The sequence below is a fragment of the Monodelphis domestica genome, chromosome 2, assembly GCF_027887165.1.
Source record: "Monodelphis domestica isolate mMonDom1 chromosome 2, mMonDom1.pri, whole genome shotgun sequence".
In the NCBI taxonomy this organism is placed as follows: domain Eukaryota; kingdom Metazoa; phylum Chordata; class Mammalia; order Didelphimorphia; family Didelphidae; genus Monodelphis; species Monodelphis domestica.
Window position 1 is genome coordinate 374,444,013 of NC_077228.1, and position 25,985 is coordinate 374,469,997.

The following is a 25,985-nucleotide window of genomic DNA, read 5'->3' on the forward strand; positions in this document are numbered from 1 at the left end:
TCCAATAAAGTATAAATTACAAGACATACATATTTCATATTCATTCACTTAATGACCATTTGTTAAATGTGCAGGCATGGCATAATGGACAGAGAGGTGGCCTCAGAGTCAGGAAAACCTGAAATCAAAGTCCCCTACCTAATACATACTATCATTCTGACCCTGGGTAATTCACCTAATCTCTCAGAGATTTCATGTTTGTTGAACTGAATTACTCCTGGAATTCACTGCAATCCTTGCCAATGAGATAGTCTGTGATAACGGAAGACCATTTAGCTTATCTACAAATACACAGTTCACATTACTGCGCATACTTAAGTGAGATCATGCTGATTCTAAGGAGTGTCTTTAGTTCTGTCTAGCCAGATGGATCTCAATGGAATCTCAATGATGAGAGGATCAAAGATAACACAAGTTATCCTGCCTGTGTGAAGGTGGAAAAAGGTGAGGATTGAACGAGTGATGAGTTGCAACAACTTTTATAGGAAATTAATTCATTGGTCCCTAGACCTTGCTACAACCCATCACATAGAAATATTTTTCTCAGATAGTTTGGGCAACAAAATCCAATGAATTGTAAGATTAAAAAAAAAAAATCACACAACGAACTCTACAGCCTATATCCACAGGATGCCTCCCTCTTGGGTATGATTCTATTTATTTAATGCTTCTCAGCTTGTCCTTGGCCAAAAAAGACAAAAAGTGGAATTGAACCAGAAATGGAACATATCAACATCATTTCAAATACTACCTCACTCAATCAGGAGAAGCCATGGGAATTTTTGATAGCCCCAAGTTTCCAAAAGTGCTTTGAAGGTGGGTTAAGGGGAAGAGTAACTGGTTTGGTCAACCTGATAGGCAGGTAGTAAGGTGCTGATTTTTTTTCCCTAGCCCTTACCGCCTACCATGTCAGGGAGACTCAGCCTTAACAGCTGTTCCATCCATGGGACTAAAAGGCAATGCTAGGATTTCTACTAGGTAAAAGATGGATGAGGTTAAAGGGGAAGAATGATATTGTTAAGAAACAGTCCGGAGCTGAGAGGACTGCTGAGTCCTTGACCACAATTTCCTCTGATTTTATATATTTAATGAAAACTCAAAGGATGTTACTTTGTTGAACAAAACAGCTTCCTTGTTTCTCTGAGATGTGTCAAGTTCATCCTAATAAATGTGAAATTGTATCTAGACTTTGGACTGTGGTAGGGAAAAGGTAAACCATTCTTTCCAAAGACAAATATTACTTATTTTCATGAACTCTTCCCTTGTTTCTCACCATTACTACATCCATCGGCATCAGAATTATTTAATGTAGCTAAGCAGGAAAGGGATTAACCTGAGAACCTTCTAGCAGAATGCTTGGCACAAAGGAAGTTGCAAGCAACAGTCACTGGCAGATATGTGTCCTGTAGGTAACCTCATTCTCTACTTATTCAAGAGAAAGAGCCTTTAGCCCATCTTAGTCCTTTCAATCCTAGGATTTGAGTTTTGTGAGATTTAAAATTAGTATCCAATAACTCCAAACATTCTATTTAATAAGATTTATTAAAATAACTAAAAAGGCTAGAGTAAATTCAGTCATGGTCACAAGAGAAGAAGTCCAGAAGGAGGAGTCACAGAAAGTTATAAACAATAACATAACAACACAAATGTGAGGATGCCGGAAAGGGATGCTGGGAGATACTAAAGAAATTTTGGGGAATGCAGTCCCGGGGTTCAAGATTTCCACTTATACAGTTTTCAGGGTATCCAAGGACAGTCTACTAGTGCTAGGCACCTAACAGACATTGCTAAACATTTTCTGACGGTGACAGTCTTTAGGAATTCAGGCATTTTTGAGGCTCCACTCAAAAAAAATCTAAACCCATCTTCTCTGCAGTCAAATAGAAAGCCAAGGACATCCACAAAATCAGCAGATGCCAGTGGTTCTCTCCATTCCATTGGATCCACTACAACTGCGGCATACCCACTCCAGCCACTGCTTTGTAAAGACATTTAATTGTTCAGCTTTGCTTCCAAAAGACTCTTGATGTCCTAGAGAACTTATTCACGGAAAGGCCTATGTATGGCTCCAACCCAAATAGAATTTTCCTGAGAACTTGCTTGCTAGCTAAATGAAAACTGCAAATAAAAATGCATTTCTGCGAACCTTATTTCCCGTTTAAAAAAAAGATCTTATCTTTATGTGATTTATCCCATCTTATTAGATAAGAAGCCAGCTTGCCCAAGAACGAAGTTTAAAGTTGGATGCTTTCCAGCGGGTGGATGAACTGCAGAGTCAGCTTTATGATATAGAAAGTGCATCAACCCAAATAAACTCATTGGGAGGTAAGAAATAGCATTTTTTCCCCTACCAGAAAAACCTGACTTTGGGCTTTTAAAGGAAGGGGAATTCACTGTGTCCCTTCACCTAGGTTTGATGGCCAGTATTATGTGAGATAGCATTTAAAGAAGATTTGGTTCTACAAAATCAAATTAGGACCCTTGGAAAATCGGAACTGAAATAAATGTCTAGCTCTCCTGAGGGACTAAACCACGGAGATGAATGAGAGGTTACTTTCCAAATCCATTAAGATTTTTAGATTTGAGATCACAGAATTATGGATCTAGAACTATATCTGGGGAGAAAAACAGAACACCTTATTTTACAAATGAAGAAAATGAGGCTCAGGAAGTTGATATCCCAACCATGTTAAAACAGTAACCAAAATGGTGGTCATAGCACTTTTAAGGGCTATCAAAAAAGCAGGCAAATACACATTAATAATACTACTAGGAAAGGCACATTGGGCAGAACCATGACTGGCAGACCAGAGTTCTATGCGACCTTGGACAAGTCACTTAACCCCTTAAGATAACTTCTTTCATAAAATGGGGTAGAAGAGGTGCCCAAGAGAATCTCGTAAAAGTCCCTTCCTAAGTCCATGACCCTATTGATTTCCTCACCTATAAAATGAAAGGATTATGAAACTAGATGATCTCTAAGCACTAACATTCTATGACTATGAATATGCTAGATATGTGTGTTGAATATATGCCTATTTATTTAAAGGATAAATACAGAACATTGATAAGGCCTCATAATTGAGCCTAAACATCTATCTGAATGTCTGGGGTAAAAGCTGGACGTCCTGGGAGAGTAAAGTCCATCTCAATGTGTGTGCAATGTGCCTTCAGCTCTACCTCAAAACCTCTTTACTTCAGGAATCAGCACACTTTGGGGCAGCCAGGTGGCACTTTGGATAGAAAGCTGGGTCTAGAGCCAGGAGTTCAAATCTGGCCTCAGACATTTCCTAGCTGGATGACCCTGGTCAAGTCACTTAACCCCTACCTAGCCCTTACAACTCTTCTGCTGTGGAACCAATACACAGTATCAATTTTAAGGCAAAAGATAAAGGTTTTATTAAAAAAAAAAAGAATTAAAGGTTTTATAAAGATAAAGGTTTTATTAAAAAAAAAGAAAAAAAAGAATTAGCACATGAAGCCTTTTCCTGATCCCTACCTAATTCCCTTTCTCTTAAAACTATTGTGTTTGTGGGTATATATATATATATATATATATATATATATATATATATAAAACTATTGTGTTTGTGGGTATATATATATATACCCACAAACACAATAGTTTTAAGAGAATATATATATATATAAGTATATAAGTATATATATGTATATACTTTTTGGGTGCATACACACTGGTCTTCCCAGCCACCCCTAGCAGAATGGGAGCTCGGTTTATTTTTTCTTTGGTTCCCTAACAATGTATAAATGCCTAATAATGAATAACTCCTGGCAAGTCAGAATTTTTCATTTAATCTATAAAAGGAGGAGGGGCTGAGGGGAACGTTCCCCCATGAGGCCCCCCACATCACGGGTGTTCTGTTAAACATTGCAGGCCTTCCATCATGGGCTAACCCCACTCGAAGCTCGGCCTCCACTCCGTGCAAGTATTCCCAGCCGTGCCTTTTAAAGTCTGAGCTGAAAAGCAGCGAAATAAAAAGGATTCAAAGGCCCAGGACGGTACGTACGGAACCTGGAAATGCAGGGAGAAATAACGAAAAGAAAAAAATGACAATTTTAGTCCTCAGATTGTTTTTCAACTCATTTCTTGATCTACGTCCATCAGATTTACACAGGAATGCAATTACCTGTTTGTCTGTGGGCCTGGGGCTGTGCTGGCCAGATTGGGCAACAGTCCTGGAGACCTTTGGGCCTCCCACCTGCATTCTGTGGGCCTCCTCGGAGGAGGAGCCTGGGCCCCTAGTCAGTCAGACCTTCCTGACCTATTGGGTGATTCAAGTCTTAGTTGCTATTCCTGTTTCCAGCCTCTTCCATCTCCAAGTCATCCTACAAAATGTTTTTCCTGGGGCACAGGCCATTCCTCCCCTCCGGACCTCATTTTATATATGACTCCACTGAAGGAATTCTAGATTCTAGCCAAACTGAATGACTAACTTCAAACCTCACATTTCTGTGTATTCAATAAGCTGTCCCTGGGGCCTGGAAATGAAGCCGCTCCCTCTCTCTCTCCTCTGGGGTGTCTCTCAAGGCCCAAGTGCAAGCATCACCTCCTCCAGGAAGTTTTCCCTGATCTGTCCCATTCCTCTCCTGGATCTTCCGCATACTGTACTCATTTGTAAGCGCATCGTCTATCATCCTGGCTCTGGTTCCACAGGACTCCTTTGGGCATTCTGTCCCTTGTTATGGATTCATCGATCATTTCTATGCAACCTCCAGTGTAGACACTCCATCCTCCCAGGTCTTCTCTCTCTCCAGGCTTGGGGACAGCCCCGACTCCTCCTTCCCCCCCCACCGCCTGTGGGTTGTGCCGCACTGCCTCACCTGGGACACTGCTAGCACCCTGATGCAGACCCTCCGCCTCAGGCCTGGCCTCCCTGCCTTCTCCTCATCTCCAGGCTGGTCTGGAGGGATTAAATGGATCCAAGTGATCTTCCCCCAGTATGTCTTGTGGTTTGTCTCCTGAAGCTCTTCCCCGCACTGGCTCAGTCCCCTGGCACATGGCGCTCCCACTCTTGGCACTGGGCATCTTCTCTGGCTGGCCTCTGCTTGGCCTCCTGGCTTCCGTGAGGTCCCAGCTAAAAGTTCACAGTCTTTCCCCCACTCCCTTTAAGGCTAGTTCCTTCCCTCTGAGATGATCTCCTGCTATGGATCTGTCCATAGCTGTCTGCGTGGGGTTCCCACTGAGCACCCCAAGAGAAGGGGCAGCCCTGTGCATCCTGGGTGCGGACACTTAACAGACACCTGACAGCCCACCTGTCTGTCCTGATCCTCCGTGCCTTCAGTGTTTCTATTCCCAGTGTTTCCTCTGGATGTGGATAGCGTTCTTTATTGTAGATTCCCCCAAGTTGTTCATGATCACTGCATTGCCACTAATGGAGAAGTCCATTACATTGGATTGTACCACAGTGTATCAGTCTCTGTGTATAATGTTTTCCTGGTTCTGCTCCTCTCGCTCTGCATCACTTCCTGGAGGTTGTTCCAGTCTCCATGGAATTCCTCCACTTCATTATTCCTCTTAGCACAATAGTATTCCATCACCAACATATACCACAATTTTTCAGCCATTCCCCAATTGAAGGGCATCCCCTCATTTTCCAATTTTTGGCCACCACAAAGAGCGCAGCTATGAATATTCTTGTACAGGTCTTTTTCCTTATTATCTCTTTGGGGTACAAACCCAGCAGTGCTATGGCTGGATCAAAGGGCAGACAGTCTTTTATCGCCCTTTGGGCATAGTTCCAAATTGCCCTCTAGAATGGTTGGATCAGTTCACAACCCCACCAGCAATGAATTAATGTCCTGACTTTGCCACATCCCCTCCAGCATTCATTACTTTCCATAGCTGCCATGTTAGCCAATCTGCTAGGTGTGAGGTGATACCTCAGAGTTGTTTTGATTTGCATCTCTCTGATTATAAGAGATGTAGAGCACTTTTTCATGTGCTTATTAATAGCTTTGTTTTCTTTAACTGAAAATTGCCTATTCATGTCCCTTGCCCATTTATCAATTGGAGAATGGCTTGATTTTTTGTACAATTGGTTTGGCTCTTTATAAATTTGAGTAATTAGACCTTTGTCAGAGGTTTTCGTTATGAAGATTGTTTCCCAATTTGTTGCTTCGCTTCTAATTTTGGTTGCATTGGTTTTGTTTGTACAATACATTTTTAATTTAATGTAATCAAAATTATTGATTTTACATTTTGTGTTTTTTTTTTCTAGCTCTTGCTTGGTTTTAAAGTCTTTCCTTTCCCAAAGATCTGATGTATACTATTCTGTGTTCACCTAATTTGCTTATAGTTTCCTTCTTTATATTCAAGTCATTCATCCATTCTGAGTTTATCTTGGTGTAGGGTGTGAAATGTTGATGCAAACCTAATCTCTCCCATACCATCTTCCAATTTTCCCAGCAGTTTTTATCAAAAAGTAGGTTTTGGTCCCCAAAACTGTCTTGCTGAGGTCACTTACCCCAAGTCTATTCCACTAGTCCTCCTTTCTGTCTCTTAGCCAGTACCAAATTGTTTTGATGACCACTGCTTTATAGTATAGTTTGAGATCTGGGACTGCAAGTCCTCCTTCCTTTGCATTTTTTTTTTATGATTTCCCTGGATATCCTTGATCTTTTGTTCTTCCAAATGAACTTTGTTATGGTTTTTTTCTAATTCAGTAAAAAAAGTTTTTTGGTGAGAAAAGTTTTTTGGTGAGTTCAGTGGGTATGGCACTAAATAAGTAAATGAATTTGGGTAGAATTGTCATTTTTATTATGTTAGCTCATCCTACCCATGAGCAATCAATGTTTTTCCAATTGTTTAGATCTAGTTTTAATTGTGTGGAGAGTGTTTTGTAGTTGTGTTCATATAGTTCTTGTGTTTGTCTCAGCAGATAGATTCCTAAGTATTTTATATTGTCTAGGGTGATTTTAAATGGAATTTCTCTTTCTAATTCTTGCTGCTGAGATGGGTTGGAAATATATAGAAATGCTGATGTCTTATATGGGGTTTATTTTGTATCCTGCAACTTTGCTAAAGTTATTGATTATTTCTACTAGCTTTTTGGTTGATTCTCTAGGATTCTTTAAGTAAACCATCATATCATCTGCAAAGAGTGATAGCTTGGTCTCATTACCTATTTTAATACCTTCGATTTCTTTTTTTTCTCTAATGGCTAATGCTAATGTTTCTAGTACAATGTTAAAAAATAGAAGTGATACAGTGGGCATCCTTGTTTCACTCCTGATCTTATTGGGAAGGCTTCTAGTTTATCCCTATTGCAGATGATGTTTGCTGATGGTTTTAGATATCATTTTTTAAATTATTTTTAGGAAAGGCCCTTCTATTCCTATGCTTTCTAGTGTTTTCAGTAGGAATGGGTGTTGTATTTTGTAAACCTCAAAATTTCCTTAGACTTATAAATGTTGGAAATTTCACCATTGGGATATTTCATACTTGGAAAATTTCTTACTGATAGTCTATTGGAATGGGAACCCCATTGGCATGGGAGGTTCCTTCTCTTCCCTTCTTAAGATTACTTTAGGACAGAAACCCTTTGCTGAACAATGGAAAGGACTTTGACCTATGCTTAAGAACAGGAATTTCTTTGAGTCTTGATTGATTTTAGAATTGATACAATGGAGATACTTGGAATAAATCTCCACCCTATTCAGTCCTAATAGGATTGAGTAAGGGCTGCAGCCTAGATCAAAATTTAATTATTCCAATCTCTACCCTACTCAGGTTAACAGGATTTAGAAAGGGCTGTAGCAAAGGAGTAAAGATTTAATCATTTGAAAATATGACCTTCAACAGACATGTGCAAAAGCCAGAAACCTCTGGGCGGTCCTGGGTTAAGCTAGAGCCTCCATTGGCACAGGGAAATTGATGAACAGTGATTGGTAGATGGGAGAACTGAGGGGAGGAACTTGGATGGTTTCCTTAAAGATAGGGGGTCTGAAGACTCCAGGGGAGGTGGAGAGTTGGTCGGTGTGGTTCCTGTGGGCTCTGAGAAGGCTTGCTCTGAAGGAAGCTGAAGGTGGGGGCCTCTGAGACTGTTTCTCCATTTTGGACACGTGAGTAATAGGGACTGATCTCTTTACTTTGCCCCAGCTATGTAAGGGCTTGAGCCTTTTGGCCCAGCCTAAACAGAAGGGGTATTTAAGCCCTATTCCCTTCTCTCCCTTTTTCTCTCTATCTCTAATTCCTTTCTTACTCCTATTGTAATTAAACTCCAAAAAAGGCTGACGGCTGACTTGAGTTTTTCATTTAGGAATTACATAGCTGATTCCTTGGCGACCTTAAATTAATATATATCAGTCTTTTAAAGTGATTCCCTTGTTACAATTTTGTCAAAGGCTTTTTCTGCATCTATTGAGATAATCATGTGATTTTTGTTGGTTTGCTAGTTAATATGGTCAATTATGTTGATAGTTTTCCTAATATTGAACCATCCTTGCATTCCTGGTATGAATCCTACCTGGTCATAATGAATAACCCTCATGATCCCTTGCTGAAGTCTTTTTGCTAGTATCCTATTTAGAATTTTTGCATCTATATTCATTAAGGAGACTGGTCTGTAATTTTCTTTGTTTTTGATCTGCCTGGCTTTGGAACCAGTACCATATTTGTGTTGTAAAAGGAATTTGGTAGAACTCCTTCTTTGCTTATTCTGTCACATAGTTTGTATAATATTGGGATTAGTTGTTCTTTGAATGTTTGATAGAATTAATTTGTGAATACATCTGGACCTGGGGATTTTTTCTTAGGGAGTTCTTTGATGGCTTGTTCAATTTCTTTTTCTGATATGGAGTTGTTTAGGTAGTCTATTTCTTCCTCTGTTAGTCTAGGCAATTTATATTTTTGTAAATATTCATCTATATCACCTAGATTGCCATATTTTTTGCCATATAATTGGGCATAATACTTTTTAATGATTGCCTTAATTTCCTCTTCATTAGAGGTGAGGTCTCCCTTTTCATCTTGGATACTATCAATTTGGTTTTCTTCTTTCCTTTTTTTAATGGTGGTGGTATTGTTTTACCTCCTACTTCAAGTCCTCTTCCACCCCCCCAAGGCTTTCCTTTGGAGAAGGAGAGACAAGGCAAATGTGTCTGGGTCGACAAGTTTTGGGTTATGATAAAGAGGTACGAATATTTGAAAACCTTCTGAGGCAATTTTAATTCAAACAGGGAAGAAGCTTTTTTTAATAGGTAGAACAAATCCCCTTTCCTATCACTTCTGCTATTAGAAGAGATATCTAAAATGAATATTCCATTTTGGAATACAATATTAATGGAGTTTTTCTGAGGGAACAGACTTCATCATATGACTGTTTCAGAAGCACACTGAGTAGCAGGAATAAAAATTTATTGTGGATAAACATAATCACAATAGGCTGTCTGTTCCTATTGCTACTGTCTTCAAAACGTACACGCATGCTGCATTTCTCCAGCGAGACTGATCGGATGACCTATGTGCATGTGTGTCCTTCGCCGGGTCCCCCCACCAATATGAATGCATTTATAATGCTGTTAGCTAGAGTTAGACAGTGGAGGCTATCAAGCCAAGCCAAGGTGAGTGGCCTCCTGTGGTAGAGAGTTGAAGAGAGAGAGGTTTTGCAAGACAAGCCAAGATGCAAGAAACAAGGCTGGGGACGAGTCTGTCAATCAAGAAGAAGGTTCCAAATGGAATGTTCCCAGGATGAGAGGCAGTTGAAGCTGGCTGAAGGACCCTTGGGGGGCTGGCTTGGCTTTGGGCTCTGACCAAAGGAGGAACTGATTGTGTCTCTCTCTGGGAGTTGAAGCTGACCAGGGGAGAAACTGGGACTTTGGACTCTGTCCCTCTCTCTGGGGGTTGACTGACCAGGAGATTTTGGCTCTCTGGATTTTTCTGACCAAGTCTGGCTATAGGGGGAAGAAGCTGAACTGATCCTTGTAGCTTTTGTTCCAGGCTGAAGGACCCTTGAGGGGGGCTTCTGAAATTAGCCTGAGAGACCTTGGTAGCTTTGTGAAGATTTTAACTGTTGGCCTCCATTTCTCTAACTGTCCCTCTATCACAGTTGTTACTGGACTGATTTCCCAAACCCTCAAATTCTTATTATAGATTAGGGAAACCCTCATCCCTCTTTCCTCAGTTTCCCATCCTGTTGTTTCCCAATAAACCCCTTACCTGAGAAAAGAAAACAAGAGTATCTTCAGAGAGACAAATCAGTTCCTCCTTTGGTCAGAGCCCAAAGCCAAGCCAGCCCCCCAAGGGTCCTTCAGCCAGTTTCAAATTCCTCTCCTCCTGCGAACATTCCATTTGGAACCTTCTTCTTGATTGACAGACAGGTCCCCAGCCTTGTTTCTTGCATCTTGGCTTGTCCTGAAAAACCTCTCTCTCTTCAAGTCTCTACCACACTCCCCAAGGAACTGAATCCTGGACTACAACCACAGAGCAGGTGATAATGCTGGCTTAAAAAAGGGTTGCAGAACTTCCTGAAAAAAAAAAATAGTAAAACCTATTTCACACTTATAGGTACCCACTAAATGCAGAAGAAGAGAATCTTGCTTACCCAATGTGCCCGAGATTGTTCAGCCAGCAGGTGTCCGAATCTCTACCGCTCAGCAGGCCACCTCTCCACTCAGGCCTACACACTGGTAATCACAGCTGCTCTTTTCAAGTTCTAAAAGGAATTAACTATTCCCCTGCTCAAGTTACTGAATAAAAATGGTCATAGAACATTAAACTCTTTGACTGTGTTCTGTATTGTTAGAACCAATGTTATAAAATAGCAAATTGTTTAAATGACTAAATAAACTACTACCTACAATCAGACCAACAACAAAGATGTTATTTGGCTCCAGGATTTAAAATATCATATCCTTGGCATTTGTAAACCTGCCAAAACTGGAGACAGGCATGCCCAACCTATCAACTGCCATTAACAGAGTTGTGGAAAACAGACATCAATGCGGTAACAATTACAGGAGGCAATGAATTAGATAGGACCAATGTTTGTGCACACATAAACATAGCCACAGTATACAGGATACTCAACTTGAACCTTGCAGAAAATGCTACCTGTCTCATAGGATTCAGAGGTTTTACAAATTTAAGACTTGCAAGCAGAATCTAACTAAAATGTGAAAGCACATGTCAAGAATATAGTTCTTGATTATTATGAATAGCATTGGATACAAAGCATTTTACATTCACTTCATTAAGTGCATCATTCTTGGCTCCTCTCTGTCACTTCCAATGGCAACCCTGACATTAGCAGGCATGGCATAACAAAAATGTTCTTCTTCCTCTCAAAAAACCTCTACTAAAGCCATTTCATCTACAAATGATCTTCTGAAAGTTAAGTTTTTAGAGAATGTCACCTCTTTAGAGAGATAAGAACAGATTGGTACAATATTTAGAAAACCGGCTGCAACCAAGCAGTAGAAAACACAAATCCAGTGTTTTAAGGGTAAATGAATCCTTGTCCAGAAATTTTAGGCAGTTTTAGGCAGATAAAGGGGATCCTTAACCAAAGTTGTTTTTTTCTCAGAGTTCCATGACTCAAGTTAGGTCATATACAGTATCTTTTTTTTTTTTTTAACAGGAAATTGGCTTAAATTAAGTAAGTTTCCTTTGGGGAGAAAAACTATAGATTTCAGATGTGAGGTCTATAGCAAAGAGTAATATGTCCTGATGCTTTTACTTTCAAATTCTCTGAAATGGAAGCCCAATTTCACTTTATATTTTACCTTCACTGAAAAGTGTCTGGTAAAAAGTAACTGGTGAATTCAACCTGAAACTTAAGGTTCAACGCATGCTCGAGGAGCAAAATCATTCTTGGAAATCTTTATTTTGTGATCCTCTAATTACAGAATTAGTTCCCCAGAATTGTTTCACCATCCTATTTTTAAAAACCAATAAAAAGAGGATTTAGTATTAGTGAAAAGTAGTTTTAGGTGAGGCGTACAACTCATCTGAAATTATGAAATCCCATAAGCATTGAATATGTTGTGTTTATTTATTGAGGGGGCCTTGATCATGATGGAATCTAAACTGGTTTCCCCTGGGCTCAGTGGGAAAGCCAGCAATTAAGGTATGGGACAACTAAGCAGGGCAAATGTCATCTGGGCAGAGAAAAGGAGGAAGGGCCTGACCTGTCAAAGTCAGTGGGCTGAGAAAAAGTTAGATAAAGCCAAGCCAGAGTGAGAGCTCTGGCTCTTTACTTCCGCTCTTGAAGAGACCAACTCCCTGGGCTGTTGTGGGAAGATTATATAAACCTCAGCCAGCTAAAAGGAGGATTGATCATAAACAGGTTAACCTTCCCTTAAGAGAAATATATCTAATCTCCTCTCCCTCCTTCCCATCTTATTAATAAATGCTTAAAACTCTGGCTAGGACTGTATTTTATCCTTTACAATGTCAAGAACCTATAATTTTACCCATGTGGGAACCCTCAGTGTTTTGTCTATCACTGATAGTCTGAAAAGTTACCAGAGGCTCAAATCAGTTAAGTTTTGTCAACCAGATTGGAGATCAGCTCCAATTCACCATCTAGCACTCTATTTTTCATCCCATTCTGCCAGTCTTTAATTCCATAATCAAATCATAAAAGCCAATTAATTCAACATGTGAATTTATTTTAAGTCAGTCTAGTCATGGATACAGGTTGATTTTTCATTGTCTTCACCAAAAACATGAAATTGAAACTCAAAATACAGCAATATGCCTATTCAACAAGCAACTGTAAAGTACAAGGTCTTGTGGTAAAGAAAAACATTTGTTTGAGTTGGCTCTGGGAACAAAATCAAAGTCTGAAAAGGTTGTATTTCCTATGAATTAAAAAAAACACACCAAGTTTTGATGACTCAAGAGAATATCGAACCTTTAAATGCAGAAGGAAATGGATTTTGAAAGGCAAAGCTCTATACTAAGAGCTATTTTGTAAACTAATTTTTGTATGGTTTCTTACTAATCAGAACAGTACCCAGAATAAGAGTTCAAGTCCTTTAAACCAAGCTAGTTTTATTAAGTTGCTACACTTAGCACTGATGATAACTTATACGGCAAGGCCAAAATTTTTAGGCAAGATTATTAAGAAATTTAGAAAGAACAAGTACCCACGGTTCCTGCTAGTTTTTACTCCCTTCTCCAGTGTAAACATGGAATTGTATCACATTTTCTTATCAAGTCTTACAGCACTTACATAAAATACTGACATGGACCTCAAAATCCAGATTTTTCCCAAAATATTTGTTTCCATTCATGACAACAAACCACAATTTAGATCAGATAAAACATTTCAATCTTTCCCTTAAAAAAAAAAAAAACAAAATAAAACTTTTAAGCCAGAGATTTCAAACAATTAAGGCACTTGATAAAGTTAGGTATATAGATGTGCAAGAAAACAAACTTCTCTGTACCAGCAAGTAACACAGAAAACAGTAAAACTTTATTTTAGAAACCTTTAATGTAATTCAATTAATTGGAGCAAGGGTTTTCAGTTGTTCTACTACCCCCACCAAAAAAACAAACAAACAAAAAAACTAATGCAATGCTATCTGCTGCTGCAGGTAGTACTAGAAACAAGCCACCAAGAACCAAATGAAAAGTCCAAGAATGCACTAGAAAACAATAAAACCTATTTTAAGCTTTTTGGTGTCTAAATCCAATTAAGTATTGGAGGAGTGAAAAGACTGTAAGAAAACCTTTATTAAAAATACTAATTTGTTCTGAGATTGGAAAAATTAGTATTTGATGAAGGATGTATTCCAAAGCAGTATTTCAAAAAGGATGTATTCCAAAGCATGTATTCCCTTATGGCTACAGGGATTAAAAAAAATAATCTTAAAGAGAATCAACACAAAACAATTCTAAGACCTATCAGAATCTGCTCCAACACAAAAAACTGTCATTTCTAAAATTTCACCAGTCGTATCTGCTGAACTGATTGTCTCCTTTTTATAAGGAATGAATTTGTGAATGATTCTCAAACTTTAATACTTGTTTCTTCCTTGCCTTATAAAGCAAACTGAAAATTTCTATGAAGCTTAATTGGAATGCTTAAAAGGTACAGCAGCTACATAAAAACTTTTAGAAATAAATGTAAAGCAAGAAATGCCTGATATTTACCCTAAAATTATCCTGTACCTTTCAAAATAAAATCTTTATAAAAATGTTTTAGCAGACACAAAAATCTTGAAGAATTTAACTTATGAATGCTTTTAAACCTCCTATTAACATTCTTTAGCTTCAAAATTAAGAAGCTGACTTTTAAATTACATAATAGTATGTTGCTGAGTTTCTACCAATTTTGAGTGCACATTACTGCTGTTCAAAAACAGTTAAGCCCAGGTTATTTTTCTTAATGAAAAATGACAAATCACATAAACATTTACGGTTATCTTGTTTTTGTCTTGTCTTTAAGGCACTATTCTTTGTTTTACCAATGATAAGGTGCTTTTAAAGAGTGGACAATAACCTGCTACATATTTATGGTTTGTACCCTTTGCATGAAATCTGGAATGTAACTTCCTATTTGGCATTTTATTTCTAATGTAGAAAAAAAAATACAGGTTTGTCAAGCACTAAATTCCACTTCAAGGATATACAGTAAGTGTATTGTTTTCCCACAAATTAACTCCACTTTTGGATAAATCGACCCGCTGATCATTTGGCACATTCTTCTCACAATTTAGTCTATAAACTTATATCCTGAGTGAAAATGGGAATAATCTAGCTTTCAGGCTTTAAAATGACTAAATTTAAACTGCTAGCAGTCATGAAACTGTCAGCTCAGGACAGTGAGTCCACCAAATACAAAACCAAACAAAGCCCCTACATGAGGCATGTCATGGTTAAGAGGAAAAAAAAAATCCCACAGCAGCAGTCACTTAAAATAAGACAGTCAGCCACAAGGATTCATGCAGAATATTTTAAGTATTCCTGTTGAGTACAAGTGATTGCACTGCTTTTTCTTCAAGGAAAATGCTCCAAAATATCCTATATGCATCCTTTGGAGATTAAAGATTTTGAAACACTGTCTTCCATGTAGGACATCTCAAAAGGTAATATTTTGGTTTCAAAAAACTAGACAAACAAACAACTAGTCCATATTATAATGTTGTGTCTTAAAGGGTATGGTAGTTTCGTTCTTTGGACTTGCAGAATTTATAGAGAAAGAAAACTACAGCCTGCACACTCAGCACAAGAACAATTCCTCCAATGAAACTAGCTGCATCAAAAGTAGATTTTTTCGTAGAAGGTGAAGGAGTCACAGTAGTGTTTGGTGTACCTGTTAGGCAGGAAAGAAAAGAAATATCTTTAATGAAAAGGTTCTAGGGCTTTTGAGTCTTTCACACAATTTTCTCTACTACACACCATATTCATTTACAAAGCATTTATTAAAAACATATATATCATGTACTGGAAATAATCCTATTCTAAGGACTTGGAAGAGTTCAAGGAATGTACAGGTTTACCCCTCAAACATTTCAAAGTGTCCTTTGGGAATGTTACATAATAACACAGTCTGACTCATGAAAAAAAGAAAATAATAATTTCTCCTCTTAATCTCATCATGCTTGTCATATTTCAGTAAGAAATTAATATATTTCTGATGTTTTTTAAACCCTTGCTTTCTTAGTTAACAACTCAACACAAAGGGCTTTTGCAAAGGCAAGGCAAACTGGGGTCAAGGATGGAAGATGACTTTGAATTCATAACCATACCAAGACAAATTTGGAAAAAGTCATTCATCCTATTCTTTTTTACAATGTAATAAGCACTGAGTTATTAGTTCATTACCTGATGTGAAAATTGTGGTGACAGCTGTTACGGTTGAAACTCTAGGTGAAGGTTTAGCTAAAACGAAAAGGTAAAATTTTAAATTAACTGCAAATATGTCATAGAACCCACCCAATCTTTGGCTACAATGCTATTAATTGGAAAATACTTCTTATACTCAGGTACTGAGAGCTCAATTGTTAAAATTCTGGGCAGATGTCAATGATCAGTATTTATATTCTCTTTGTAAAGAGCCAACAATAACACTAGCATTCCCACTGACTGCCTCTATCAAATCCATTTTCATTATGGTAGGACATCCAAGATTTTTTTTATTGTTTGTATAATCACATTTATCTCATGGGTCTGCTCTAGAATTTTATATTATTAAGACTTCAGGGGATAAGGATCTTTTTAGTTTACTGTGTGGCAGCAAGTGGTCAACTATCATTTGACTATAATGAATCAAACCAACATGCCACGCACTATGTGATGGGAAACAAAGAAAGGTCAAACATCAATTTGATGGCTAAACTGAGAATAACCTGGAATTGAGAGACTTCAGGGAAAGGTGGCATATACAAGAGATGGTGTCTAGAACTGAAAGGCCTTGGCAACTGAATGGATAGGGGAAATGAGTTGAGGATGACACTTTAGGTTACGAGCCTAGGTGACCAGGAGGAGAATGGGACCCCAAACTACAAAAGGGAAGAAACGGAGATGGTGGGGCAGGTTCAGGAAGAGGATTTTAATTTACACATAAAGGTTCCGAGGAAGAAGAGCAATAAGGGCTAGGCAATGGGGGTTAAATGACATGCCAAGGATCACATAGCTCAGAAGTGTATGAGGCCAAATTTGAACCCAGGTCCTCCTGTCTCTAGGCCTGGCTCTCAATTTTCTGGGTCACTGAGCTGCCCCTGACATACTGAGTTTAAAATTTCTATGGGACATGCTGTTTGCGACAGCCAAAAGGCAGTTCTAAGACTGGAGGTCAAGAGGAGACCATTTAGACCTGAGATTCATCTAAACAAAAATGACAGTTGAGTCCATGAAAGCTGATGAGATCACCAAGTGAAACAGCAGAGGAAGAAGGTGGTCCCAAGACAGTCTTGAAGGGTACTTATGTTAGCCAGAATAATCTAAGCCTGAGGTATAGCAGGGCAAGAACTAGCAGTAAGAAAAGGCCAGAACTCAAGAAAAGTAGTGTACAATTAAGGTGGGATCAATATAGGAAAGGAAGGAAGAGTATAGCCAGTGCAGGGGTGATGGCTTGGAAAGAACTGGGGGATGTGTAGGCACTGCAGGGTACAGTGAGAATAAAAAAGGACTACTTAATAAAACTGATAATCCACATCATTGTTAAGAAATATTTGTGGGGTTCCTACTATATACAAAAAGACTGCCATTTTTCAAGTACAGAAAGAGATAGTCTTTGGCCTCTAAGAGTTAACAATCTAATTGGAGATATACTACACAAGGTAGAACTGAACAGTGATGCCACTACAACTTAAATTATCTTGGAAATTTGGGAGGGCTAAGTAAATGCTGTGTTCTAGTAAAGATTTACCTTCTTCGTTAGTTATTTGTTTTGCTTCAGCTCTTCTCCCCCTCTAAATGTAGAATTCTAACAGTGGAACTTGATACTTTTATGAAAATAGCTTACTTAAGTGGCAGCCCAAGAGTTATGTGCAAACTTGGAACAGTAAGCAGTTTTGTCCATCTTGGATTGCTTAGGATTTTAGCAGGCCATAATTAGGCCATAAGTTCAATATACTAAATGTTATTTAAGCATGCTTTTTACTAGATCCATTTTAAAGTTCACCCACCAAAAGAGGATTTAGAGCTGAGCCTTCATTTTTTTTTGTTGTTGTTGTTGCTCAAAAGATTTATTTTCTGAAGATCCATGAATGGTACAAATTTGTACATTTATAATACAATGACATTTTAAAATAATAAATTACTATGGTACTAACAAATTGCTTAACACACACCTACTAATATTAATTTTGCTCTTAGTTGATAATATTTGCAAGAAAAATATCATTAAGTATTAATTTACTCCATTTATTCCAAGTATCCAAATATAGCATGGCAAGATAACTACGACAAATGGACAAAAACCCGTTTATTATAATTTTATTTTGCTTCATTTTAATCATTCAAACAAAGCTATCATTCATAAACTTAGCTAGACTATTTTACAGTATGTTGCAAGGACCACGTATGATATATTTTTAATCATTACTTAATGCCTAATATATAACCATACATGTGAAATAAAAAGGTGAAAATCCCCTACCCCCCAAGGAACATATTATTTTGTGCCCAACACAAATGATTACTCCCAACCAAATCTATGATGTCTCATGGTTTAGTGCAGATGATAATGGATTTCTTGAAGCATATTGTATAACAAATTCCTCTACCTAAGGAAGAGGCTGGAGGCAGTATGTCTAATAAGGATCAGCCTAGTTAAATTACTGTAGTTCATCTCCAGTTAATAAAATGTTGGCAGCCATAGTAACGAATATATAATGTCTAAAGGATTGTAATCTGCATTGGAAAAAAATACACACTAAAGAAATCAGAAATATCTGGAAGTAATAAAGTATGAATTAGCAATCTTTTCTTTATATTTTAATTAAATGGTGGAATTTTTCAGATACTCAAATGGCAAGATAGTTAACTAGAAAGTTCTGTCAAAACCTTAAACACCATAATATTGGATAGTTATTTATCTTAAATTACCTGTAGGACTAATTGGAGATGGTCTGGCAGTAGGTTCTACTGAAAATAAAAGCAGAAACATATATCAACAAAGTTATAGAAGTTATTAAAAATATTAAGATCTAAAATAGTAGATCCCTTAGTTTTAAGGACTAAATCAAAGCTACTATAACTGAATAACTAAGAGTAGTCATCTGAGGCTGCTCATTGCATAAGCACCATATTTTTTTATCTACTTGTAAAATTTGGCAAATTATTTTAGTAAGGAAGGAAGAGTGAGATTATTTTGCTTGCCCTGTTTATTTAGCCTGGTTCTATAGAAGTTCTCTTTTATAGCAATTTTATAAACCCATTACCCAAAAATGAGATCACAGATTGCACTAGTTTCAAAATAAGAATATAGGAAGTATTACTAAGAAATTTAAGTGGTGGCAGAAACCACAATAAAACCTTGCTATGCCACTTCAGAATACAGCAATGATACGGCTCATTTCCATAGTGTCTTATAGCCACAAATTGATTTACTCAATCCTCAGGACCACCTTGTGGGATAAATAGGTCAGACTTTGTTCTTTATCCAGATCTATGAAGAGTGAGGGCACTCTTGATACCAAAATTTCCTCTATCAAGGAAGATCAGCCATTCATATATAACTTAGTTGTATAAGACACTGAAAACTTAAACTGAATTGCTCCTGACCATATCAGAAGCAGGATTTGAATTCAGCTCTTCTTGATCCCAAAGCTAACCCAAACTATTACTCTATAATGTCTCCTGGATAAGATATAATTCTCTAAATCTTACAAATGGGAAAACTGAGACTCTGAAGTCAAATTACTTGCCCAAGGGTATCATATATCAAAAGATCAAGTCAGAATTTAGATGTAGGATTTAGTCCCAATTTACATGATATCAGAACAGAATAACTGGTTTGGTTTTGAAACACTAGCTCTTCATTTGAGGTAATGGTCTTAACCCCACCCACCTGTTCCCAGTTGCCATTTCTCAATAGCAACCAACAAATTAAAACCAGATTTAATTGCTATCAGTTACTTACCTAAACAGTTACTTGTGTTGCTAACAACAGTACAATTGGGAGCCGTTTCATTTCCTGAACAAATGCCACTATCTGCAAAAGAAATATGATTGGGGGGGATCACACTTGAGACCAAGATTGTCTCTGTGTTGTTTTTATATCCACCAGAATGAATGTACAGAACTGATGCCTGTGAAATTCTGAGGTTCTAGTGAAGTTAACCTAATACTAGTCAAGATGAAAAGGCACCAATATCTCCAAAAAATTAAGCATCAGAAACACTAAAGATAGCGCAGTAATCCCCACCACTATAATTCTTTTATTTTTTTTCCTGGAGGAATAGCAGATATAGTCAAACCAGTACTCAAATCAGCCCCAATTGTATCTTCATAGAGGATTATATCATTTAGTCATCAAAAATCACTGCTTCCACTAGCTTAAATTGAGCACAACAGCATATATCTATATATAGATATAGATATAGTAAGTGAAGAATATTGGTTTTCATTTAAATAATACATAGTATTGGTTGGTAGCTTCCTTTCCATTTTTAGAGGTGAATTAAAAGTTATGGTTTCAACACTAACAGAATTTTGACATAATTTTTGTTTCCCCCCCTTACATTGTCAATTGGTTTAAAACTATTTAATTCATAATCCAAAGCATGGAAGAAAAAATTGACTGGCCCTACTTCTCTAATCTTATCCCCCTAATGAGTCATAAAGCTTAATGGGGCCTTAAGAAATTATCCCACCAGCCCTCTATCTACAGATTATTCTAGTTGTTTAGCTACCTAGATAAGATACCTAGATGTAAATAATTCACACCTCTTGGGACCTCTGCTTCCTCAGCCATAACCAAATATTTCTTATATTTAAGGTCCCTTCCAGTTTAATGGTCTATATACAAAGACTCCACAACTTCCCTTTGGGGGCTCATTATAGTATTTTATAATCCTAAAGACAAAGAAGCTTTCCCTTAGTTCTACAAAAATTTCTCTTGCTTTACAAGACTGTCTAAATGAAATAATCCATAAAAGAGAAACAAGGAAAGAAAAAAAAAGTTCATCCTTCAGACCTCAAACATGGCACTATAAATAAACACAATTTACAAAGAAACAGAACACTCTAGAGCAAGAGTGCCTTGTCTTAATCCCTTTAACTTTAAAAAAATTTTGATAACTGGGTCTCAATATATTTGGTTTCCTTTGTAATCTTATATATGTTCTATTTTATGCATTTAAAAACATCATGCTGAGAAGGGGTCCAGAAGCTTCACTAGTTAAAAAGTTCCAGGACACAAACAAATTTCAGAATATCTTCCAATGGGATCACTTTACACTGACTTCAATTCTGAATATCAATAATATTTTTCCAGATACATATACAGTATATTTGTTAAGATAGTATGTTTATTTGACTCAAGTTGAGATTCTTACCATGACAAATTATCCAAAAGCACGTGGCATTTTTGCTATCAACACAGGAACTGCAGTTAGTGTGCTCTCCACAGATATCTGAAATAGAATGTTTAAATCAAACTCAATTTGTAATCTTAAATGTACTCTCTGTTTTGCTTATCTTTCCAAAATATTACTTGGTACTAACTCTGTAATAGCAGGATCTACTGGAAGGGAAATAAAAAAATGAGTAAGTTTAGGTAGTTTATTCTTCTTATTTTTAGGAGAAGTTAAACTGATTTGGTCAAATCAGCTGTAAAAACATGACTTTTTTTTTTAAAGCTAAGTGTTAGATGCTTTACCTACATTATTTTAGAGTACTCTTCATATAAAACCATTCATCCCCCCTCTCTGGAAAGGAACCATTTTCTTTTTCTTTCTTTTTTAAAAAACCCTTACCTTCCTCATTAGAATCAATACTATGTATTGGTTCCAAAGCAGAAAGGCGGTAAAGGCTAAGGCAATGCAGCTTAAGTGACTTGCCCAGGGTCACACAGCTAGGAAGTGTCTTGAGGCCAGATTTTAACCTAGGACCTCTCTAGGCCTGGCTCTCAATCCACTGAGTGCCCCTTGAAACCATTTTCAAATGATTCATAAAATCCTGTAAGTCATTTCCAAGCATTTCATGACAGAAAACCATGCTCGTGGTATTTGTTTTATGTTTATACTATAGATGGAGGTCTCAAACTCAAATAGAAATTAGGCCTACTAAACATAAATATTCCTCCTTGTGCACACTCACCTAGAAAACCACATATCTATGCTTTATTATACTTTAACTAGTCTGCCAAAGTCAAATGCATGGTTTAAAGGCATGGTCTAAGCAAATTAAAAAAAAAATGATTCTTAGCTAAAGGTCTCAAGAACCACAACTGGATTATCAAGAGACTGAGGTTCTATAATAATCTTCCCAGAAACTCAGTCTTGAGCAAATTATGGTGCTGTGGCTACAAAATCAGTACTAGGAAGGTCTGGGTTTGACTTAAACTATGATCCTGGGCAAATCCTCTCTCTCTGAGCCTGCATAGTCCTCATCTGTAAAATGAGATGACTGCCCTCTGAGCCCCTAACTAGCTTTAAATACATGATCCTAATATCTTAACTTTCTTCTACTTTTGACCAAGACCTGTGATTTCAGTTGTGTATGGAACTCCCAGGATAGAAACTCCTTCCATCAGAACAAACTAGCAATTCATGTAATTTAAAGCAATAAAGTAGTAGAACCAAAAACAAATAGAAATGGACAGCTTGTTGACAGCATACTGACTTAGAAAACACAAATTAACATTATCTAGGGGTTTTGGACTTTGTTGTTAAAAAAAATAACAATTAGATTTTAATCTGTGTTGGCATTCCTAGAATTTTGGAGTCTGGGAGTTTGACATCTCAGCAGGGTTGCTTTAGGTAGGCACTGAGAAACTGTGGCTAATACATGGTCATATAGCAATATTTGAACCCAGGTACTCCTTGATTCCAAGGTCAGCTGCCTGTACCCATTATGCCATTCTGCCTTAAAAAAAGAAGTAAATATTGCCACTTATCCTATAACATCTCAAAATAAGATAAACACAGTTCAAATGTTGGAATCATTGATGTTTGGTGAATCCTAGGCTATTTGGCACAAGGGGTGGTGGTGGTGATATATATAATAGAAGTTCATCTCTTCCAGGAAGTTTATAAGATCATAGATTTTGAGCAAACACATACCTTAAAGATCCCTTAGTCCTACCCAGTTATTTTACAGATTTAAGAAACTGAGGATCAGAGACATGAATAGGCTTGCCTAAGATAGGAAGTGGTATTCAACTTTGATCCTCTGATGCCAAATCCACTCCTTTCCATTGTACTGTACTACTTTCCCCAATGGAATTCTTTTAAATTTTTCAAACAAATGGAAAAAAGTTTCTTTAAAAAGTTATTTTTAATACCCAGAGAGGCTTTCATGAGCGTCTCTGGCTACATTTTCCTTCATTTTACTCTGAAAGTCATTCTGACTTTATTTAAGCTTAAGGAAACCGTAAGGCTAATATATTAAACAACTTTGGTTATAATGAAAGCAAAGTTAAGTCAGCGACTGAGAATCAATTCACTGGAGAGCAAATTAAAAATTCTTCCACCACACATTATGGACTCTATTAATATTCTACCAGACCATAGTATTGGAAGAAAATTACTAGATTTGGAGTCACAAGACTTCGCTTCCCCAAACTGCTACTTAGTATTTCTGTAAATTTGAGCCAAGTGATTTCATCTTTCACAGCTTCAGCTGCATCACATAAGGGAACCGAATTCGATTATCTTTCGGCTCTTTCTGCCTCCACTACTCTGTGAGTAACCACTTTTAAGCGCTTCCATACCTTACCATATTATATTTCTATGTTAAGAAGTGAAAAAGATAAAGAGGGTAAATATAAATAACACTCTCTGAACTACATAATTTATTCATTGTAGGCAGGCCTTAGCTTCTCAAACCGAAACTTATCCAGGCAGTGGTTTCTAGAAATGGAAACTGAACTCCATCTCGGTACATTCAAGGTTCAGGCATTAAATCACATCTTTAACAGTAATGAACTTGATTCTTCCAAACTTTTCTGAAAAAGTGCTTTTAAAAGTTTAGTATTAAGGGGCAGGTGGATAAATGGCTCGGTGGATTGAGATCCAGATGTGGATTAAGATCCAGATTTGAATGGGAGTTCAGATGGGGACCTCAGACACCTCCAACCTGTGTGACACTGGGCAAGTCACACTGCCTGGTCCTGACTACTCTTCTGCCTAGGAAACACTATGCAATATTGGTTCTTAGTAAAAAATAATTTAGCATTAACAATGTAAACAAAGGCTACAACGCCCTTTAAAAACACTGTTCCTGGACAGGAGGTTACACGGAGTGCTTTTCTTTCCTAATTTCTGATTTTAAGGATTTCAAAATGTCCAGTTCTTGCACATGCAAATTTGGAGAACTAGGTTAAACCTACTGGAAGTGTGAAGGCGCTCAAATGACCATAAGGAATAATTTAGCATTCTAGGGAAACCAGGGACTTTGGTCAACCCACGTTAACTTTTATCCAACTTTTTCATGCACTTTTCAAATGGTCACTCAATCAACATTTATTCAGTACCTACTCCGCGCCAGGTACCGTGAAAGGGCTGGAAATACAAAGATGACTTTTGACTGTCACCTTAAAAAAACAATCACACACACACACACACCCCATTCCAATCCTCAGAAGCTCCAAAACCTCACATGGGGCTTTATCCCGGCTCTACATATTACCAAAACTCGGCGGCATCCCCAAGGCCAAAGCCTCTAGTCCAGAAAAGTATTCTTCGTTCCGGTTACTGGATACGATCGCACTTCCCCAGAACCGAGTCTCCTTAGGGAGGACGCTACTAAGTCAACCAAGTCCACATCTACAGGTAGAGGGAGTAGCGTTTCACCAGGGCCACCTCCGACTCCACCTGATTCCCGGGAAGGGGGGGCGGGGATGGAAAGGAGGTGGGGGAGGGGGAGTCGGGCACCCCAGCAAGGACACATACACGCAGCCCGGGGGGAGCCACGTTGGCTCTTTCTGGGGCCTCCTCACAGAGGGGTCAGGGCTGAGATCTCCATCTGGATAAAGTTAAATGGGAGCGGAGGGGGGGTTTCGGAGCCCAAACCTTCAGGGGCCCGGATAAATATTTCACAGGCTTGTCCCTCCACCACCCGCAACTTTATTCCCACCCTCAGAAGGTCGTGGCCTTCTGGGTTAGCTGGACTTTCGCTCCCTCGGACGATCCGCCATGTTGCCGGAAGAGTTAAGCCCCAATCCCAGTCCCACTGGCCACACGAGCACACGACCCAACTCGCTAAGAAAAACGGCCGCCGCCCCGCCCCCACCTGGTGCTGGAGCCTGGGTCGTGGTAGGCTCTGTGGCATTCGTCGTGGGTTCGGGACCGTGATGCGTCGTGGTTTCGGGACCGTGATGCGTCGTGGTTTCGGGACCGTGATGCGTCGTGGTTTCGGGACTGGGTTTCGACGTGGGCGGATCTATCGAAGACTCGGTGAAGTTGGCCGTAGGGCTTGTGGTTTCTTGGGCCGCGCTCAGCACGCAAAATGCGGCCAGGCAGGCGGCAGCGGCCCAGAGGAGAGGCCGGGAGGGCCCCTGCATCCCGTTCATGGCAATAGTACTCGGGCGACGGCCGGCCGCAGCGGAAGAAGCTCCGTCCCCTGCGGCGCTGCCTCGGAGACTCCACTTCCCGCTGCCTTGCCCCAGGGTCACGTGAGGGACCGTGAGGGGGCCTCAGCACGCGGGGCGGGGCGGGGCGAGGAACGACCAACCAGGATGGGGAGGGGTGGGGCTGGAGGAAGGAGGCTGGGACGGGGTTTACTGGGGAGATGTTCTGCCAGTGAACAAGCTGCGGAGTCCGTGCTGGGTAGTCCCTTATCCTGCTCCTTTCGCCCCACGGCGGCTATGCCTTTCCCGGAATGGAGAATTCCTACCCCGGGCTGTCCCACCAGCTCATGTGACCCAGGGTTCCTGCCTTCCGGGTCCGAACCCACCCCTTGACGGCCGAAGCCCCACTTCTTCGAAGTTGAACCAACTTCGTCCCGCGTGGGGCGGTCGCGGGGTTTATGGAATTACTCTCCACCTAGCCCCAACCGGCCGCTGGCCGATAGAGCTGAGCTGAACTCGCATCTCTCGGGCCTCGCCAGCTCCGCCGGGACCCCTCCCCTTAGCCCTCTGCGCCCTGCCTGGGACGGGAAAACAATTTCGCGGAGCAGGTTGGAGAGGTGAAGGGCTCGCTTCCCGGCCTTCTGGTCAGACCGTGTGAGTCAGGCTAATCCCAAAATAGAAAACTAGTCCTCTGCTTCTCTGCCCGCTGGCCTCCTTCTCACCGCGCCGCACCACCCCGGGCGTAGCCCCCTCAGCTCTGGGTTTCAGGCTTGGCTGGCGATGCTCTCTCTCACCACTATATAGGATGTTCCTGAAGGTTAAAAATGACCCAAA

The 25,985-nt window shown here is 39.1% G+C and overlaps 2 protein-coding genes across 3 annotated transcripts in view; one reads left to right on the forward strand and one right to left on the reverse strand.

Annotated features, from left to right (window-relative positions):
• Positions 1 to 10,736, forward strand: part of CCDC162P (uncharacterized) — a 239,392-nt gene extending 228,656 nt beyond the window's left edge. The window contains exons 44-46 of the mRNA XM_056818639.1: positions 2,205 to 2,325; positions 3,896 to 4,020; positions 10,526 to 10,736. Of these exons, the coding sequence (XP_056674617.1) occupies positions 2,205 to 2,325; positions 3,896 to 4,020; positions 10,526 to 10,651 (372 nt within the window). The 3' untranslated portion in view covers positions 10,652 to 10,736. The remainder of the gene's footprint in view (positions 1 to 2,204; positions 2,326 to 3,895; positions 4,021 to 10,525) is intronic.
• A 1,873-nt stretch (positions 10,737 to 12,609) lies between these two features.
• On the reverse strand, positions 12,610 to 25,311 carry CD164 (CD164 molecule). 2 transcript variants are annotated; one of them, XM_007484419.2, is made up of 6 exons: positions 24,875 to 25,311; positions 20,977 to 21,054; positions 19,560 to 19,631; positions 18,524 to 18,562; positions 15,797 to 15,853; positions 12,610 to 15,284 (listed from the first exon to the last, which is right to left on the reverse strand). In XM_007484419.2, the coding sequence occupies exons 1-6, from the start codon at positions 25,152 to 25,154 to the stop codon at positions 15,121 to 15,123; spliced, it is 690 nt and encodes a 229-aa protein (XP_007484481.1). In that variant the 5' UTR covers positions 25,155 to 25,311; the 3' UTR covers positions 12,610 to 15,120. The 2 variants fall into 2 exon arrangements, with proteins under 2 accessions (XP_007484481.1, XP_007484482.1); XM_007484420.3 differs by having other exon boundaries at positions 18,524 to 18,559; positions 24,875 to 25,307.
• Positions 25,312 to 25,985: the final 674 nt, after the last annotated feature.